At 44.5% G+C, this 21,379-nt stretch overlaps 2 protein-coding genes across 3 annotated transcripts in view; both read right to left on the bottom strand.

Moving 5' to 3' along the window:
• LOC149443843 (interferon regulatory factor 3-like) overlaps positions 1-1,906 on the bottom strand; it is a 35,691-nt gene extending 33,785 nt beyond the window's left edge. For both annotated transcript variants that reach the window (XM_089655165.1, XM_089655166.1), the window contains exon 1: positions 1,732-1,906. The gene's annotated coding sequence lies outside the window, so the exon portion shown is untranslated. The remainder of the gene's footprint in view (positions 1-1,731) is intronic.
• A 7,840-nt stretch (positions 1,907-9,746) lies between these two features.
• LOC149443842 (interferon regulatory factor 3-like) overlaps positions 9,747-21,379 on the bottom strand; it is a 40,137-nt gene continuing 28,504 nt past the window's right edge. The window contains exons 8-10 of the mRNA XM_089655164.1: positions 18,455-18,820; positions 14,031-14,149; positions 9,747-10,460 (exon numbers count right to left, since the gene is read on the bottom strand). Of these exons, the coding sequence (XP_089511290.1) occupies positions 10,284-10,460; positions 14,031-14,149; positions 18,455-18,820 (662 nt within the window). The 3' untranslated portion in view covers positions 9,747-10,283. The remainder of the gene's footprint in view (positions 10,461-14,030; positions 14,150-18,454; positions 18,821-21,379) is intronic.

Below are 21,379 nucleotides of genomic sequence, written 5' to 3'. Positions count from 1 at the left end.
ATATGATAAGTGGCTGTTAAATCACCTTGGTTCTGCTCCTCCCAGCTCCTGACCGTTAATGCAGGACCCAGAGCTTTTGGTGACAGCTCAGTCTCCGTGATGGGAGAGCACTGTGCAGTGCACATATGAAGCCACACAAAAGAAGACCCACTTCTGGGTTAAAGCTGCATGTCTGCATGCCCTCGGTGGGATAGGGTTAAAGTCGAGGATCTGTTAATATTAATCACGCAGTGGGGCCGGCCCTACTGAACTGCATGGGTTAAATGCTTGTTTAGTCCAGGGGGACGGGACCCCTCCGCCCCCAACTTGGTCCTCCATGTATTTACAGTATGGACCTTGCTGTGTGCACTGGTGCGCAGTCATGTTGGAACAGGAAGGGACCATCCCCAAACTCTTCCCACACAGTTGGGAGCATGAAATTGTCCAAAATGTCTTGGTATGCTGACACCTTAAGAGTTCCCTTCACTGGAACTAGGGGGCCAAGTCCAATCCCTGAAAAACAACCCCACATCATAATCCCCCCTCCACCAAACTTTACACTTGGCACAATGCAATACCGTTCTCCTGGCAACTGCCAAACCCAGACACGTCCATCGGATTGCCAGACAGAGAAGTGTGATTGGTCACTCCAGAGAACACGTCTCCACTGCTCTAGAGTCCAGTGGCAGCGTGCTTTACACCACGGCATCCGATGCTTTGCATTGCACTTGGTGATGTAAGGCTTGGATGCAGCTGCTCGGCCATGGAAACCCATTCCATGAAGCTCTCTACGCACTGTATTGGGCTCATCTGAAGGCCACACCAAGTTTGGAGGTCTTTAGCTATTGACTCTGCAGACAGTTGGTGACTTCTGCGCACTGTGCGCTTCAGCATGCGCTGACCCCGCCCTGTCATGTGACGTGGCCTACCACTTGGTGGCTGAGTTGCTGCTGTTCCCAGTTGCTTCCACTTTGTTATAATCCCACTAACAGTTGAGCGTGGAATATTTAGTAGCCAGGAAATGTCACGGATGGACTTATTGCACAGGTGGCCACCTATCACGGGACCACGCTTGGAGTCACTGAGCTCCTGAGAGCGACCCATTCTTTCACCAATGTTTGTAGAAGCAGTCTGCATGCCTAGGGGATGATTTTATACACCTGTGTCCATGAAGGGGATTGGAACACCTGAATCACATGATTTGGAGGGCTGGCCCAATACTTTTGGCAATATAGTGTATCTAATTCATTCATCCAATCCAATTGAATCTATGTAACCAGGGGCGAACTGACAACTCATGGGGCCCCCGGGCAATAGGGGATCATGGGACCCCTGTGTCCTTGCCCAAAATAAAAAAAGCCTATGAAAAAGGTACCAGGGGCATCTCATGGGGCCCGCTACTGACCCCGGGCCCTCAGGCAGTGTCTGAGTTTCCAAATGGTCAGTCCGCCCCTGTATGTAACCCATCCATCTTTTATCCACATCCATACAGTCTTTCCACATTTCTCCTATAACAAAAAGCATAAAACCCATTACAAAGGCTGTAACAGCTGTATGCTTTCATTGACTTTTTTTTGTAGTTTTAAATAGTGGCAGGGTAAGAGCCTCTGTCAGGTTTTTATTGCCATTTATTGCATTCACAGGAGTTATCTGCCCTCGCTGTGTGTGCGCTCACACGTTTGGCAGGCACACTCCAATACTAAATGCTATCCTTCCGTATGACAAATTTAAAGGGATGCGTACACTTCCTACCTGAAGAGTTGGATGCCAGGTAAGGGAACACGATGCTACCAGAAATCCTGCGGTTGCGTGCGGTCAGTTTCAGTGTGTGGATATCAGGAGGATGGAACGGATTACTGTCAGAGATCGCTTTTATAGCAGAATGAGCAGTTTCAGTTTCCTAAGTATTGCACGGTGCCGCACAGACTTCCTGCTCCTCCCCATGAGAAGTTCCAGTTTGAAGCAGCTTGCCAATACAAATGATGAACCCTAGGTGGTGCTGCAAGCCTGGGGAACGGATTCCATTCTCCTCACATTAGTGTATGTAAACCCTCACCTTGTAAAACAACCCATTCAATTCAAAACAGAAACAAAAGGCAAAACATTTGTGTATAGATATAAAAAAAAATAAATATTTTTGTTTTCTGTTTCTATAAAATGATCGCATACCCTCAGTTCTCTCCTGCGTAAGGGGCTTAGAGATCTGGGGGAGAAGAAACAGCAGGACACTCGTCTTCCCAGTGAATGACCGTGCAGGGTGGGGGTATGTCAGCACCAGTTTGGACCAGGGGCGGACTGACCATTTGGAAACTCAGGCACTGCCCGAGGGCCCAGGGTCAGTAGGGGGCCACATGAGATGCCCCTGGTACCTTTTTCATAGGCTTTTTTGAGTTTGGGCAAGGACACAGGGGCACCATGATCCCCTATTGCCCGGGGGCCCCATGAGTTGTCAGTCCGCCCCTGGTTTGCACATTGGAGGACAGGCAGGCTGTGCTCCCAGCACAGCCAGAAAACTTACCATGCTGGGATGGATTTTCTCTCATACCTCTCATACCGGAAGTTTTTATTAACCACTTCCGCACCACCCTATAGCAGAAATACTGCTACGGGGGGGGGGGAACAGGTGCACAAAATCACATACATACACACATACATATATATATATAAATACACATATACATACACAAGTGATTTTGCAGTTCTGGGTAGTAACACCACTCGTGGCCTCGGCTGTCAATCACCAAGTCCCGGCCGATGATTCCCTGCCAGCACCCAGCGATCTCTGAGGATTTCCGACGATGGAGAGACCTGTATATAAACGATGCAGATCTCTCCCCTGTCAGCTCCTGCACACTGCTTTGTATGGCTCTGCATAGAAGTGCCATACAAAGCAGTGTGCTTACAGTGAAACACACACACACAGCCCCCGATAGTGAAACAGCACACAGTTAACCCTTTGATCGCCCCAGATGTTAACCCTTTCCTGCCCAGTGCCATTAGTACAGTGTCTGTGCTTTTTGTTAGCACTGATCACTGTATTGGTGTCAGGGACACCAAGTCAGTTCCCGCAGGTGTCAGAATGCCCGCCGCAGTCCTGTTATAAGTCGCTCATCGCCGCCAAAAAATAAATTTACAGCCATTTGTAAACACTATAACTTTCAGGTAAACCAATTAATTTACACGTATTGGGATTTTGTTTAGCAAAGACATGTCGCAGAATACATTGTGGCCTAAATTTATGACAAAATTTGATTACTGGATATGTTTAATAGCAAAAAGTAAAAAATATAGTTTTTTTTTCAAAATTGTCTGCTACCCCTCTCAGCCAATCCCTCCACTGGCTTCCATCCCTCTCTGCCAATCCCTCCACTGGCTTCCATCCCTCTCTGCCAATCCCTCCACTGGCTTCCATCCCTCTCTGCCAATCCCTCCACTGGCTTCCATCCCTCTCGGCCAATCCCTCCACTGGCTTCCATCCCTCTCGGCCAATCCCTCCACTGGCTTCCATCCCTCTCGGCCAATCCCTCCACTGGCTTCCATCCCTCTCGGCCAATTTCTCCACTGGCTTCCGTCCCTCTCGGCCAATCCCTCCACTAGCCTCCGTCCCTCTCGGCCAATCCCTCCACTGGCTTCCGTCCCTCTCTGCCAATCCCTCCACCGGCCTCCGTCCCTCTCTGCCAATCCCTCCACCGACCTCCATCCCTCTCTTCCAATCCCTCCACTGGCCTCCATCCCTCTCTTCCAATGCCTCCGCTGGCCTCCACCCCTCTCTGCCAATCTCTCCATTGGCCTCCATCCCTCTGTGCCAGACCCTCCATTGGTCGCCATCCCTCTCTGCCAATACCTCCACTGGCCTCCATCCCTCTCTGCCAATCCCTCCACTGGCCTCCATCCCTCTCTGCCAATCCCTCCACTGGCCTCCATCCCTCTCTGCCAATCCCTCCACTGGCTTCCACTCACCCAATGAATAAAATTCTAAATAACAACTACTTACAAAGCCATCCACAACTCCCCCAACTACATCACCAACCATGTCCCAAAATATCAACGAAACCGCTCTCTTCAATCCTCCAAAGACCTTCTGCTCTCTTCCTCCCTTGTCACCTCCTCCCATGCTCACCTCCAGCACTTCTCCCATTCTATGGAACTCCCCACCCCAATCTGTCCAGCTATCTACTAATCTATCCACCTTTAGACAATCCCTGAAAACCTCTTTAAAGAAGTCTATCCTGCTTCTGCCGCCATTTATTTCCTCCATCAGCTCATCCCCCCCACAGCTATTACCTTTTGTATCACTCAACCCTTCCTCCTAGATTGTAAGCTCTACAATCTGTAACGACCAGGCCCTCTGTACCAAATTGTATTGTAAGAGCTCTTACACATGGGCGTTCCGTATGTCCGTTTCTCATCTGTCCATTTACGGATGAAAACCGGACCCCCATTTATTTCTATGGACTGACGGATGTAAACGGATGAACATCTTTTTTACATCAGTTAATGTCCGCGTCCGTTAATGGAAGAAAACCCTATTTTTCTTTCACGAAAAAAACGGAACAGACGAAAAACGGATGTAGACAGGTAAAAATGGTTGACAAAGGATCTAAATGGAAGGAAAACGAAAGGAAAAAACGGATGTAATCGGATGAAAAAACAGATGTAATCGGATGAAAAAACAGATGTAAACCAATGTAAACGGATAAAAAACAGACGTAACCTGGATAAAAATAAAGGAAGAAAGAAGTATGAAAAACGGATGAAAAAAACTTATGTAAATGGATGAAAAATGGATGTAAATGGATGAAAAAAGTTGAAAAAACGGATGTAAACAGATGAAAAATGGATGTAAACCAATGTAAATGGATGAAAAGTGGATTAAACGGATGAAAAAAAATGGATGTAAATAGATGTGAAAATGGATGTAAACCAATGTAGATGGATGCAAATTGGATGTAAACCAATGTAGATGGACGAAAAATGGATGTAAACAGATGAAAAAACAGATGTAAACCAATGTAAACGGATAAAAAACAGACGTAACCTGGATGAAAATAAAGGAAGAAAAAAATATGAAAAACGGATGAAAAAAACTTATGTAAATGGATGAAAAATGGATGTAAATGGATGAAAAAAGTTGAAAAAACGGATGTAAACAGATGAAAAATGGATGTAAACCAATGTAAATGGATGAAAAATGGATTAAACGGATGAAAAAAAATGGATGTAAATAGATGTGAACATGGATGTAAACCAATGTAGATGGATGCAAATTGGATGTAAACCAATGTAGATGGATGAAAAATGGATGTAAACAGATGAAAAAACAGATGTAAACCAATGTAAACGGATAAAAAAAACAGACGTAACCTGGATGAAAATAAAGTAAGAAAAAAGTACGAAAAAAAACGGATGAAAAAACTGATGTAAACGGATGAAAAAAGTTGAAAAAAACGGATGTAAACAGATGAAAAATGGATGTAAACCAATGTAAACGGATGAAAAATGGATGTAAACCAATGTAGATGGATGAAAAATGGATGTAAAAAGATGAAAAATGGATGAAAAACAGATGTAAACCAATGTAAACGGATGAAAAACCGGATGTAAATGGATGAAAAAAGCCAAAAAAACTGATGTAAACAGATGAATAATGGATGTTAACCAATGAAAAATGGATGTAAACCAATGTAAACGGAAGAAAAATGGATTAAACGGATTAAAATACTGATGAAGAAACAGATGTAAATGGCTGAAAAATGGATGCAAAAACGGATGTAAATGGATGAAAAAAGCCCAAAAAAACAGATGTAAATGGATGAAAAATGTATGCAAACGGATGAAAAAAACGGATGAAAAAAAACGGATGAAAAAACGGATGTAAATGGTTGAAAAATGGATGTAAAGGGATGAAGAAAGCTGAAAAAACAGATGAAAACGGATGAAAAATAGATGTAAACCAATGTAAACGGATGAAAAATGGATTAAACGGATGAAAAAAACTGATAAAAAAAACAGATGTAAACAGATGAAAAAATGGATGTAAACCTATGTAAAGGGATGAAAAAACATACGTAAACTCATCCGTTTCTTTGGAAAAACGTGATTGAACTAAAGAAGAAAAATCGGAACGCCCGTGTGAAAGGACCCTTACTGTAATGTCTGCCTTCGTTTTGTAAAGCGCTGCACAAACTGTTGGCGCTATATAAATCCTGTATAATAATAAAAATAATAATAACATAGAAGTCTGAGAAAATCAGCGAGCAGTTATGTTACCAATACAGTGGCGCCTATCCAATGCAAAAAAAAACAGATCAGTGAAAACAAAATAAATGCAGATTCCAAATTATGCAGCTGCCCCTTATGTGTGAAACACCAGAGATACAACATGCTGAATAAAGATAGGCGCATGCTAAATGCTCTCCACATGGTGCAGTGTACTGCTCCCCTCCCCCACCAGCATCAATCAGCTCTGAAACACATGGGAATTCAGGTGCAGCAGTCTCCTTACAATCAATGGCCATCTTGCAGCATTCCCAGAGGCACTACCGGTCTCAGCAAAGGCAGGAGCAGTAAAATCCATGTCCGAGGTGTTCGGTGCAGATTATTCCATATTCCTCAGGTGGTCTGGAGACATCTCTGTCGGGTAGTAGGTCGTCAGGCAGTATTTCATTGTACTTACTATTTCTATGCAGACCTTTGATATGAGTATAGTTAAAGAATTCTTGCAAGTTATTTTTTTAATACAACGGGCTCAGGGGTGGACTGACAACTCATGGGGCCCCCGGGCAATAGGGGATCATGGGGCCCCTGTGTCCTGGCCCAAACTCAAAAAAGCCTATGAAAAAGGTACCAGGGGCATCTCATGGGGCCCCCTACTGACCCCCCAGCACCATCAGGGGCGGACTGACAACTCATGGGGCCCCCGGGCAATAGGGGATCATGGGGCCCCTGTGTCCTTGCCCAAGCTCAAAAAAGCCTATGAAAAAGGTACCAGGGGCATCTCATGGGGCCCCCTACTGACCCCGGACTACTGACCCCCCAGCACCATCAGGGGCGGACTGACAACTCATGGGGCCCCCAGGCAATAGGGGATCATGGGGCCCCTGTGTCCTTGCCCAAATTCAAAAAAGCCTATGAAAAAGGTAGCAGGGGCATCTCATGGGGCCCCTACTGACCCGGGCCCTCGGGCAGTGCCTGGGTTTCCAAACGGTCAGTCCGCCCCTGAATGGAACCCTTTATTAACCCTGATCAGCCCTAATTAACATCTTAATCCCTTTCTCTTATAAACTATCTTTTTTTGCTGATTTTTTTTTTTTTTTTGTATTCCTATTTTTACCAATAATATTTGTTTTTTTTGCTTCTTTTTTACAGTGTTTGCATTACACATCAGCAGTCAAAAATGCATCTATTCTAAATAGGACACCTGCAGATAGTCTGCAAGTGTCATTACGGAAATACCCAAAGTAATATTTCATTGTACTTACTATTTCTGTGCACACCTTTGATCTGCATATTACAATAGTTAGGCTACGTTCACACCAGCCTTGTTAGCAAGCGGCAGACAGGCGTTTGTGAAATGTTTTTACCGTTTTCCAAACGACTCAGTAAATTCTGCACATTGCAGCACATAGTGCTGTTCAAACTGGAGCATTAGGGTCGCGTCGCGGCAAAACGGATGCCTCTGGTTGAGTCAGGAGGATTTGTTGCCTCCTATTCAAGTCTATGGTGCCGCTCCGCAAACGCCCGGCCGGCGATTGCGAGGCATTTGTGGAGCGTTAACACCGTTCAAACTTTATTATAGGCGTTTGTGGGGTGTTTTTAAACGCTTGGCAAACGCCTAGCAACCGCTGCTAAACCGCGCATGCAGCATTTTTGGAGCGCTTGCGGAGCATTAAAAACGCTCTGCAAACGCTGGACCAACGCTTGTCAAACGCTGTAGGGGCGTTTGGCAAGAGTTGGGAAAAAAAAGTCAAGTGTGAATTATAGAATTCTTGCAGGATATTTTTTTTACATAATGGAACCCTTTATTAACTCTGATCAGCCCTAATTAACATCTTAATCCCTTTCTCCTATAAAATTATCTTTTTTTTTTTGCTGATTTTTTGTTTTTTTTTTTTTTATTCCTATTTTTACCAATAATATTTGTTTTTGTTTTCATTAGTTTTCTTTGCTACTTTTTTCCAGTGTTGCACAAAAAAAAAATGTTCAAAGTTTTTAAAAACAAACTCTTTTCATTTGCAAATAACTTTAGACGTGTTTTGTACCAGAAACAACATTTTTAGTTTTATTTTAAAACAGGACTAATTATGGAATAAAATGTTTACCTTTTATTTACAGCAAAACAACTTAACAAAAAAAAAAATAAAAAAAATAACAATGATAAAATATTTTCTATAGGTTCCATAGGAAATAAAATATGTTTTGTAAAACAATATTGCAAAAAAGCCTAGCCCCCCCCCCCCAAAAAAAAAATAGTTGTATATATTCTTTTGTTATCCTAAGTAATAAAGAGTTTATTACCAAATAAACAGACATTTAAAAATTGCTGATCCATTAGGGATATACAGGTACAGGTGCTGAAGTGGTTACAAAGAATTGCCCAGAATTGGGTTTCAGTGCCTTTTATATCAGCAGGCCGGGTTGTTCATTCCATTCCTGACTGTTGAACTGCTTCTTCCAGTCCTTTAGCATGGATCATTGTCCCTCCCATTGCTCCCAATAGAGTGGGATAATTCCAATTGAAAGCAGCAAGAAGATATGTAGCCCGGCCACAGTAAAATGTATTGTAATACAACATATATGGATACTTAGGGGTGTATTCCCATAGATGTTCGTCCATCGAACGTTTATGTAAATGTGTTCTGTGCGAATGGGGCAACATTGAATGTTCTCTTTCTATTCTTTGCAGATCAAGAATGAGTAAATGGGGATTAAGAAGAAGGAGAAGGGAGTACCGAGAGTAATCTAGAAATGAAGAGGAACAGTGAGCTAGAGAGAAGAGAACATCAAGGTAGATGGTGGGTGGGTAAGGGGTTAGGGGGGGGGGGGGGTTGGGAAGGGAATTGCTTAAATAACATTGTTCTTTGTGTATATGAATAATATGATTATTTATTTTAGTTATTTATTTATTTCAGGTACTTATATAGCGCCGTCAATTTACACAGCACTTTACATATATATTGTACATTCACATCAGTCCCTAACCCTCAAGGGGCGTACAATCTAAGGTCCCTAACTCACATTCATACATACACATACTAGGGCCAATTTAGGCAGAAGGCAATTCACCTACCAGCATGTTTTTGGAGTGTGGGAGGAAACTGAAGTACCCGGAGGAAACCCACTCAGGCACAGGGAGAACATGCAAACTCCAGGCAGTTAGTGCCGTGGTTGTGAATCGAACCAGCAACCCTAGTACTGCCAGGCAGAAGTGTTAACCACTTAGCCACTGTGCTGCCCAATGATGCTAAGTTGAAATATTGAAAATGAATTAAATATTTATAAAATATTGGCAGCACAGTGGCTAAATGGTTAGCACTCCCACCTGGCAGTACTCGGGTCGTTGGTTCGAATCCCAAACACGGCACCATCTGCCTGGAGTTTGAATGTTCTCCCTGTGCCTGTGTGGGTTTCCTCCGGGTACTCCGGTTTCCTTCCATACTCCAAAGACATGCTGGTAGGTTAATTGGATCCTGTCTAAATTGGCCCTAGTATGTGTATGAATGTGAGTTAGGGACCTTAGATTGTACACCCCTTGAGGGTTAGGGACTGATGTGAATGTACAATATATATGTAAAGTGCTGTGTAAATTGACAGCGATATATAAGTACCTGAAATAAATAACAAAAAGAATGTGTAAATGGAGTCAATTTAGCATTACAGCCACTAGATGGCACTGCTTGTCATAGGTAAAAGTATACTCCTCTGCTCCATCTAGTGGTTATAATGTGGTATTTTCCAAATTCACACTTTCAATCTGAAGAGAATATAGACTGAAAGCATTTAATTTTGCCCCATTTGCAAAATTTTGTTATGGACAAACAGCAATGCAATTTTTTTTTTAAATAAGTACACCCTTTAGTGTATTTTGTATTCTTTTTAACAACACTTAATCAACATGCAAAAACTACTAGAGGTAAGCTACAGGAATAATTTCACTATGGCAGTTTTTTTTTTAGTTCAGTAGCTAAAGGAGAACTCCCTGGCTGTCCTTTACAAATGAGCAGGTCAGGGTTTTAGGTTCATGACATGCAGATTCCGATTTCTTGTTGCAAAGAGACCTAAGGCGCTGTGTTCTGCCTTGTCTGCTAAGCGCAGTCCATCCGTTCCTCAAATGCTTTCAGGAAATTCAGCAGATCATTTGTGCTGCGCAGAGAGGAGGACAGCGAGTCGGAGATTTGTAGGTTGATCTCGTTGCTGCGCAGTGATGAGGCTCCGGCGGTGTAACTCAGCTCATGAAGAATCTGCATTGATATCGGTGTGACCTAGAAAACAACCAGCGTTTAAATATACATTTGTAATCTGTGCTTTAATAATTCCGCCAGTTCACACCATACTGAGCATGTTTTTGACAGCCCGCTAATTTCAATGGGTTGCTAAATGCACGGGAACGTTTAAAAAAAAAAAAAAAAAAAAAGCAGGTGCAACTGTTAAAATTGCGCCGCATGATACTGCGGTACTTTGCGTTTTGGTGACCCGTGAATGCGTCTGAGCTTGCGAGATGCCTTAGGGCGGCATTGGCAAATAATGCCATCTGCAGCTGGAATGTGTTGTGGGAAACAGGCACAGAAATGTGTTTCTCGCACTGCCAGTGGTGTAAACGGGTTTCCACTGGTCTTACTTAAAGTGGAGTCCCACCCAAAAGGGGAATTTCCGCTTTAAAGACTGATCCCCAGCTCCCCATTAAGGATTGGCACCTTTGGGGAGCGGGTACCCGAAATTGACAGGTACCCACCCCCACTTCCGCTGCGATCGCCTAGGTGATTTGAAGCGGAAGTTGCCCTCCCTTGTTCCCCGTAGTCTTGTGGGACACGTGACAGGTCCCAGAAGACGACGGGGCCATTCAGGAAGCGCAGCACTACTCGCGCATGCGCAGTGGGCAATCTGTCACAGCCGGGTCCCCACACTGAAGATGTCGGCGCCTGGAATACAGGACGGCCGGTGAAACGGGCTGCGGCGGGGGACAGGTGAGTGGCTGTTTTTTAAACCCCATGGACCCGGCGCCTCCCAGCCCTTTTTTAGGGTTTCAGAAGCCTATTAAATGGGAAAGATTCCCACACCGGTTATATATTTTCCAGATTTTGGAGAAAAGAAAACTGAGAGTGAACGCTGTCTTTGCTGCCCCTGGAATGACAGCTGTCACTCAAGCAGTTTTTCCTCCAAAATCTGGAAAATATATAACCGGCGTGGGAATCTTTCCCATTTAATAGCGTGCAGCAACAGCCCTGAAGAAGGGAGCGTCTGTTCCCCGAAACGCGTTGGTTTGCTGAGCTTGTCATTCTCAGTAAATGCCTTTTAACCCCTTCACGCTTAAAATCTAAACACCTAAGCACAATTTTGCAACGTTGACTTGTGTTAGTAAAACCGTACATATCAACGCAACTACTTTGTACATCCAGGTGAATTATATCACGTTTTTTTTTTCAGGACACATTAGGCTTTCATTTGGTGGTAATGGATATCTCCTGATTTTTTTTTTTTTTTTTTTTGTTTTATTATTATCAAAGGAAAACTGGCCCACAATAGTAAAAAAAAAAATCATTTTTATAAATTTAGCTGTGCGTTTCTTGTTACTATCATAATCTACCACCAAAGAACAACCCAAAATAAATTCTCCAGCTCTTGATGATTGCAGCGACACCATATATGTGTATGCTATTTGTTGTTTGTACCTGAAGTACAGCCCAGAAACAATAGTGCGCATTTTTTTTTTTTTATACCTAAAACACATTGACACTGATGCCAATTAAAAAAAAACCCTGACCTTCGACCCTGACCTTGACCCAAACATTTACCCTGGCACTGAACTAGATCAAACCTTGATACATTTTTTTATATATATATATATATTTATATATTTGGTATTCACTCAATATTTTATATAATTTTATTCATTCAGCATTGGGGACTTATTAATATTTTACATTATTTGATTTCACATTTCCCGATAGACTAGTCACATTCGTTATTCGTTTTTTTTCTTCAGCACATCCACAGCTGATTACTTTTGAGAGATTTTATTGCACCTTATAATTATTTTAAACCAAAATATGAATTTACACATTATTTATATTAGTTATTTTATTCTAAGGGCGCGGCACTTTTAATATTTTTTATCCTGGTTACTACACTGCACACTAATATGAGGTTGTGATCAAGTGCCAGCGAACCACATCAGATACAAACACTATTTTGTGGCTCACAAGTATTTAGAATCTTACTGAAACCTTGATCTAGGTATCTTTTTCTTTTATTTTTTTAATATTTATTTCTGTTAACATTTTTTTTCTCTATGCCAGGTGTTAGGGAGATACAATGTATCTCTCTCCTCCATTCATAGAGGGAAAAAAATAAACCGGGGGGTTGGCTAAACAGTGACTGATGTATATTATATAGGGCGCTCTTGTTGGAGCCCAACGTCTGTAGCTGTAAGATAAAGGTCTGAAGAAGGAGCCTATTGAGCATGCTCCGAAATGCATTACCGCCCCTTTCACCTGTTACATCTGACTCTGCTCTCCAAGCTTCATTTTTGATGCACAGGCACATCCTGGTCTCTACTTCCTGATCCTATAGGCATAGCTTGCTGCTGGATGTCCCACCTGGATCCAATTACCACACGATGATTCTTTTTAACTGTTTATCTTGTAAGTGGAAATTTTCCATTGTCTACTAGTAAATTGTTAATACTACACTTAGAGGCGCCTTCCTCTCTTTTTCCTAAACCGTGACTGATCACTGTGATAGCCAATCAGAGGCTATCACAGCGATCATGTGACCCAGAATAGGGAGTCCCGGGTCCCGATTGTTAGAACAGGACTCGGGGCTCTCAGTCACACTGCGGTCTTTGTGCTGGGAGTGCTCTGTGTGGTGCGCTCCCAGCACAAAGACAGGTACGCAAATATGCGGCCCAGTTCTATGAGACCGCATTTTTGTGTGATGTCGGCACAAAGGGGTTGATCTACCATCAAAAGTGCATTCTTTTGGACAACAGGCGCTCTTTCTTTCCTATTGTTCCAAGAAATTCTCCCAATCCTCCTCTGAGGATCTGGGAGAATTGCCCTTAGAGGGCCAAACTGACCCTTGGAAACGCTCAGCGGATTTCAGAAATCAATACCAGAGGACGTATTCAGGGCGATTTTCCCAGTTCCCCTTCTATAACCAGTATTGGTCTATTAGGATGTTGGTTAGGCTTTCCTCTGGATGAACAGATCTCTGGTTTTACCGGCACCCATTGCCCCCAGAAGGATGATTTCAGCTCACTTCAAGCCCTGGTGACCACATAGGAGGTGAAGTGTAATCTTTCAAATGGGGTCAGTGTTTTGTCTGGCTCTCCAGTAGGAAAAAAAAGGGGGCTATACTGGAACCTTTATTTGATACTTTTGTATCTGACGCTTTTTTACTAGAATATTCTTCAACTTAAATAAATACATATTTCACGAAAAAAAAATGGCACAGGATTAAGACTTCGGTCACACCAAATATGACTTTTGAAATCGTGCGATTTCACTTGATTTGGCATGATTTCAAAGTCGGATGACAGACCGAATTCAGTTGCGACTTGGAAGACAACTGTGCAACTTCACGTACAGATATCTATGCAAGTCGCACCTGAACTTGAAAAAGGAGTGCATGAAGTGCTTTCAAAATCGGTGCGGAGTCGGAATCGCACCGATATAACAGCTTACATTGCGGACAACATGGTGTGACTTATCGTGCGATTTGAAATGATCAAATCGCATGATAAGTTGTAACTGGGCACTAATGGATATTTCAAAAGCAGCTTCAGCACTGATACAGATGTCTGGTGACTTGCAGATCACAGCGCATTGACTTACTTGCACCATAATTAACTTCTTCTTCCACGGTCTGTCATCAGGCCACATTTCTCCTAGACAAATCCAGATGTGATATTGCGGAGATTCATGCCTCTTGTGATCTATGAACTCCATCAGCTCTGAAGGGAAGAGAAGACAAGATTAGAGCAAATTATAGCAATGTGGCATGTTATATATGTCACCATTAAAGTGCTAATAAACCCTGGACCCTGCACTCACTATATCTGGTCTCCCCGGACCCTGCACTCACTATATCTGGTCTCCCCGGACCCTGCATTCACTATATCCGGTCTCCCCGGACCCTGCATTCACTATATCTGATCTCCCCGGACCCTGCATTCACTATATCCGGTCTCCCCGGACCCTGCATTCACTATGTCTGGTCTCCCCAGACCCTGCATTCACTATATCCGGTCTCCCCGGACCCTGCATTCACTATATCCGCTCTCCCCGGACCCTGCATTCACTGTATCCGGTCTCCCCGGACCCTGCATTCACTGTATCCGGTCTCCCCGGACCCTGCATTCACTGTATCCCCTCTCCCCGGACCCTGCATTCACTGTATCCGGTCTCCCCGGACCCTGCATTCACTGTATCCCCTCTCCCCGGACCCTGCATTCACTGTATCCGGTCTCCCCGGACCCTGCATTCACTGTATCCGGTCTCCCCGGACCCTGCATTCACTGTATCCGGTCTCCCTGGACCCTGCATTCACTGTATCCCCTCTCCCCGGACCCTGCATTCACTGTATCCGGTCTCCCCGGACCCTGCATTCACTGTATCCCCTCTCCCCGGACCCTGCATTCACTGTATCCGGTCTCCCCGGACCCTGCATTCACTGTATCCCCTCTCCCCGGACCCTGCATTCACTGTATCCCCTCTCCCCGGACCCTGCATTCACTGTATCCGGTCTCCCCGGACCCTGCATTCACTGTATCCCCTCTCCCCGGACCCTGCATTCACTGTATCCCCTCTCCCCGGACCCTGCATTCACTGTATCCCCTCTCCCCGGACCCTGCATTCACTATATCCGCTCTCCCCAGTCCCTGCATTCACTATATCCGCTCTCCCCGGTCCCTGCATTCACTATATCCGCTCTCCCCGGTCCCTGCATTCACTATATCCGCTCTCCCCGGACCCTGCATTCACTATATCCGCTCTCCCCGGACCCTGCATTCACTATATCCGCTCTCCCCGGACCCCGCATTCACTATATCCGCTCTTCCCGGACCCTGCATTCACTATATCCGCTCTCCCCGGACCCTGCATTCACTATATCCGCTCTCCCCGGACCCTGCATTCACTATATCCGCTCTCCCCGGACCCTGCATTCACTATATCCGCTCTCCCCGGACCCTGCATTCACTGTATCCGGTCTCCCCGGACCCTGCATTCACTATATCCGGTCTCCCCGGACCCTGCATTCACTATATCCGGTCTCCCCGGACCCTGCATTCACTATATCCGCTCTCCCCGGACCCTGCCGCCATGGCCACCCACAGGTCAAATTTTACTGGCTCATCAGGAATCGGGTGCAATTCCAGTCATGTATGGGCAATACTATAGAGTAACTGATTAGCCATGTTGAGTTTTCCTGGCTAGTAGTCAATTACCTGGAGATAAGGTCAACACTGGGTTTGTGTGGGGGAGAAATCGAATCCTGGGCCTGGGGGGCAAACTGTATGACCAAATGACAGGTCCTTTCATGGTAAGAACAGATTTCTGTGGGTTAGAAAAAGTTTCTACCACCCAAAGAGTGCCGTGATGCAGCACCATGGCAAACGTTGGGCAGTATACAGTCTAACCCACAGAAATTTGTTCCTACCAAGAAAGGGCCGGTCATTTGGTTATACAGTTTGCCCCCCCCCCAGGCAGTATTCTATCCGTTGGTGGGTATGGTAAAAGACTTGGTTTATTATAATGCTTTTCACATGTTCCAGTAACTGCTTTCTTTGCAGTTCTCACCATTCGTCACATGACATCGCAGAGTCGCAAAGTAAGTGCTGGAAGACTTGCCTCTGCTATGCTGTGATTGAAGGTCTGAACAGGAACCAGGCAGCTATAATAGCCAATGTACATCACTGACTGTTGACTCCACTCTCACCAATGTCTGAATGGGGAAGTGTTTCCACTCAGGGCCACCAGCCCAACATATCCTCTTAGTACCAGGCTAGGGGTAACTGCCCTCCAGCCCAGTCCACCCCTGGTTTGTATTTACAGTGCATAAGCTTAGCTGAATTGATGATTTAGTATTGCCTTTTCAACAGCCAGTCTATATTTGTTAGAGGCTTTAGTGCCTTTTTTTTCCCCTACAATGACCTAACAAACACCAATGTATTAGACCAATATGCTCCAAACTGAAGCCCTTGAGCCTGATGCGGTCCCGTGCTCGCCCTTAATCTGGCCCTTGGGGCACTATTCCTGGACTATCAACAGTGGTGCACTATTACTTCCACTTCACCAACAATAGGTAACTATTCCCTCCATTTCACCAATGATGGGGAACTATTCCTTCCACTTTACCAATAATGGGGCACTATTCCTCCCACTGACACCAATAATGGGGCACTATTCCTCCCACTGACACCAATGATGGGGCACTATTCCTCCCACTGACACCAATGATGGGACACTATTCCTCCCACTGATACCAATGATGGGGCACTATTCCTCCCACTAATACCAATGATGGGGCACTATTCCTCCCACTGATACCAATGATGGGGCACTATTCCTCCCACTGATACCAATGATGGGGCACTATTCCTCCCACTGATACCAATGATGGGGCACTATTCCTCCCACTGACGCCAATGATGGGGCACTATTCCTTCCACTGATACCAATGATGGGGCACTATTCCTCCCACTGATACCAATGATGGGGTACTATTCCTTCCACTGATACCAATGATGGGGCACTATTCCTCCCACTGATACCAATGATGGGGCACTATTCCTCCACTGATACCAATGATGGGGCACTATTCCTCCCACTGATACCAATGATGGGGCACTATTCCTTCCACTGATACCAATGATGGGGCACTATTCCTCTCACAGATACCAATGATGGGGCACTATTCCTTCCACTGATACCAATGATGGGGCACTATTCCTCTCACTGATACCAATGATGGGGCACTATTCCTCCCGTTAACATCAATGATGAGGAACTATTCCTTCCACTTCACCAATGATGGGGCACTATTCCTCCCACTGATACCAATGAAGGGGCACTATTCCTCCCACTGACACCAATGATGGGGCACTATTCCTCCCACTGACACCAATGATGGGACACTATTCCTCCCACTGATACCAATGATGGGGCACTATTCCTCCCACTAATACCAATGATGGGGCACTATTCCTCCCACTGATACCAATGATGGGGCACTATTCCTCCCACTGATACCAATGATGGGGCACTATTCCTCCCACTGATACCAATGATGGGGCACTATTCCTCCCACTGACGCCAATGATGGGGCACTATTCCTTCCACTGATACCAATGATGGGGCACTATTCCTCCCACTGATACCAATGATGGGGTACTATTCCTTCCACTGATACCAATGATGGGGCACTATTCCTCCCACTGATACCAATGATGGGGCACTATTCTCCACTGATGCCAATGATGGGGCACTATTCCTCCCACTGATACCAATGATGGGGCACTATTCCTTCCACTGATACCAATGATGGGGCACTATTCCTCTCACAGATACCAATGATGGGGCACTATTCCTTCCACTGATACCAATGATGGGGCACTATTCCTCTCACTGATACCAATGATGGGGCACTATTCCTCCCGTTAACATCAATGATGAGGAACTATTCCTTCCACTTCACCAATGATGGGGCACTATTCCTCCCACTGATACCAATGAAGGGGCACTATTCCTCCCACTGATACCAATGATGGGGCACTATATCTCCCATTGACACCAATGATGGGGCACTATTCCTCCCACTGATACCAATGATGGGGCACTATATATCCCGCTGATATTAATGATGGGGCACTATTCCTCCCACCTCACCAATGATGGGGCACTATTCCTCCCACCTCACCAATGATGGGACACTATTCCTCCCACTAATACCAATGACGGAACTATTCCTCCCACTGACACCAATGATGGGACACTGTTCCTCCCACTGACACCAATGATGGAGCACTATTACTCCTCCTACTGACCACGGGCTATATGTACAGTACTTCTTTTCCTCCCACTGACCACCAAACCTGAGGCACCGTCTGCTCTCACTGATGCTGGGGCATTTTCTACTCCCACTGGCCAGTCTGGCCCTCCTAAATCCTAAAAGACAGTAAACTGACCCTTTTGTTTAGAAAGTTTGGAGACCCCAGTTTTAGACCAACAAGATGTATGAGAAATATTCCATCATGTACCTTTCACAAACTGCTGACATTTGTACAGCTCGGTGTAGGCCTCTTTGTTTATTGGACTGGGCTGGGCCATTGTTGGCGTCTCTGTCATACTCCAAAAACTCCTGCATTTGCCTTGCCTCTTGGCACAGATGACTCCATTGTGTACTTCCACCAGAGTTCCTTGTTCCAGGTTTTGTAGAAGTTTATTGATCTCAGCAGCTACTCTCAAGTCGGAGATTAAGGATGTTGGTGGAAGAATCACATCCTCTAAATAGTGTTCTCTGTTTGTTTTTTGCCTCGAAGTGAGATGAAAGCCAAGGGGGTTTTTTACCAAACTACTCTTCACCAGAATGCCCCGGTAATAAATCTTTACTTCAAACTGCGTTTCTGCAGGGAAAGTAAACATGGTTATTTAATTATTTATTACAGGTACTTATACAGCACCATCAATTTACATAAATATATATATATATTGTACATTCACATCAGTCCGTTGTCCTCAAGGATCTTACAATCTAAGGTCCCTAATGTACGTTCATACATACACATGCTAGGAACAATTTAGAAAGGTGCCGATTAACTTGCCAGCATGTCTTTGGAGTGTGGAAGGAAACTGGAGTACCTGGAGGAAACCCACGCAGGCACAGGGAGAACATACAAACTCCAGGCAGGTGGTGCCGTGGTTGGGATATAAACCAATGACCCTAGTACTGCCAGGTGGAAGTGCTAACCATTTAGCCACCATGCTGGCCATTACTCTTGCCCATATCTCCACCATATCTCACAGTCCTTCAATGACTGCACAGGCTGTTCACATTCGTTTCTGCTCAGTCCAATAAGATTTAAAGTTTTATTAACCCCTCAATTTTTAAGCACTTTTATCAGCTGACTGAATCACTTACTGAGTATGCAGCTTCTTTATCTTTTGTCTATGTTTCAGTTTAACCACTTCCAGACCGGACAATTTCACCCCCTTCCTGTCCAGGGCAATTTTCAGCTTTCAGCGCTATCACACTTTGAATGACAATTGCGCGGTCATGCAATACTTTACCCATATGAATTTTTTACCATTTTTTTGAGACAGATAATGCTTTATTTTGGTGGTATTTATTCAGCGCTGGGATTTTTATTTTGTTTGCTATGTAAATGAAAATGTCCAAAAAATTTTTAAAGTGTTTTTTCTTATAAAATTTTGCAAATAAATAATCTTTCATAATAAATCTTGACCAAAATTTATTCCGTTATATTTTTAGTAAAAAAAAAAAAGCCAAATTAGTTTATAACCAAAAATTATAATTTTTAAACATTTTTTTTACATTTTTATTTTATTTTTTTATATTATGATTTATGGGTTTTTTTTGTTTTTTTTACATACTGTCACCCTAGCAGTACAGTGTCACCATGGTGACACTGTACTACTTGTGGGGGTGATGATGTTTATTTTTTTTTTACACTGATTGCTTTTACACCCATATAGGATGTAAAAGCAATCATTTCTCTTTCTCTCTGTCTGCATTCTTGCAGCCATTGAGAAATACTGAGTGAGGTGTAATTGGTCACACCTTGTCACATGGTACAAGGCTGTTGTGAATAGCCTTGTACCATGTGACCTCTGTGATCATTCACAGATTTCCACACGTAGTAAGTAATGATGTCACAAGTGACATCTTGCTTACTACTTTGCATGTGATCACTGATTGGCCAATCAGTTATCACATGATCGGGACCTCGTACAGAGGTCCCGTCCGACGATCGGTGTTTCACTGTGTCCGTAGGACACAGCGGGCACTGGATCGCGGTGCTGCGCGCTCCCAAGGAGCACGCACAGATAGAAAAGGAGGGTGCTGTTTATGAACGGCAACCCGCCCCTGGAGTGCCACCGCCCTGCCGTTTATAAACAGTAGGTGGATGGCAAGAGGTTAAGCTGATGCCATGACCACTGCCCCAGGTTTCCTATTTCAGGGTGGCCCCCTTTTCTTCAACATCCTATGGAGTCACCCTTACATGCAGAGCTGTGTCTCCCTACGCTGTGTGCATCAGTAGAAACACACAACCCATAGCCAAGGATGGCAAGGCACTCCCCTGCTCCTCTCTATTCCTCCTGCTCCTTTCTCTAAGCTAACAGAGTGACTGGAGACTGCACTGTCCACGGTTAGCTCTTTCCTATGGAGATCGGACGTTCGGGTTCTGGGAAGCCGGACTAAGAGAGCCAGAGCCAGCACCATTGAAAGTTGTGAACTGTAAGTGCTGGGATAAGAATTTTAACAAATAGTTTACCATTTATTTTATTGTGTCCAATGTGTTAAGCTAACAAAAATAGAGGGTTTAATACTACTTTGGCCGCATGTTTATTAGGTTTTTAAGTGGGCAGCAACTGAAAAACTAAAGATTTGCTCTTCTATAGGGGATATCTAGTGTATATATAGGCAATGCCCAGAAACATCTATCTTACTGCCTGGGTTTCATCCTAAAAAATAGCAGTGCACTTCCTGGTGTGTGAGGGTGCCTAAGCACTCCTGTGCCTACAGCCCCATAGCTGTGTATCTGCTGTGTGAGATCATCTAAGGCACTGCTCCTCTGGCTGCTAGTCTCACGAGATTTAGAGTGAGATTTGGTGATGTAATTTCTGTGCTGCTTACGGTTTTCCTTGACGGAGAGAATGCTGAAATGTAATGCTCTTCATTCTTCTTCTTCCAGTCTGCACTTCCTGCATTCCCCTACTGGTAATCAGATCACTAGTCATAAGGTGCAGCAATGACATGTATTTGTATTGCTTCCTTTGTGTGGAATCCCTGGTGTTCCAGCCAGTCCCCCTGCTTTCCTATTTCAAACTGACCACGCTAGGCATAGAAGCACATTCATCCCAGTGTGGTCAGTTTTCTGGCTGTGCTGGGAGAACAGCCTGCCTGCCCTCCCATGGCCAAGACTTATGCTGACACACCGCCC

Source organism: Staurois parvus, unplaced genomic scaffold, assembly GCF_062004578.1.
Source record: "Staurois parvus isolate SC_StPar_1 unplaced genomic scaffold, SC_StPar_1.0 ptg000827l, whole genome shotgun sequence".
Classification (NCBI taxonomy): Eukaryota; Metazoa; Chordata; class Amphibia; order Anura; family Ranidae; genus Staurois; species Staurois parvus.
This window is presented reverse-complemented; position numbering and strand designations above follow the sequence as displayed.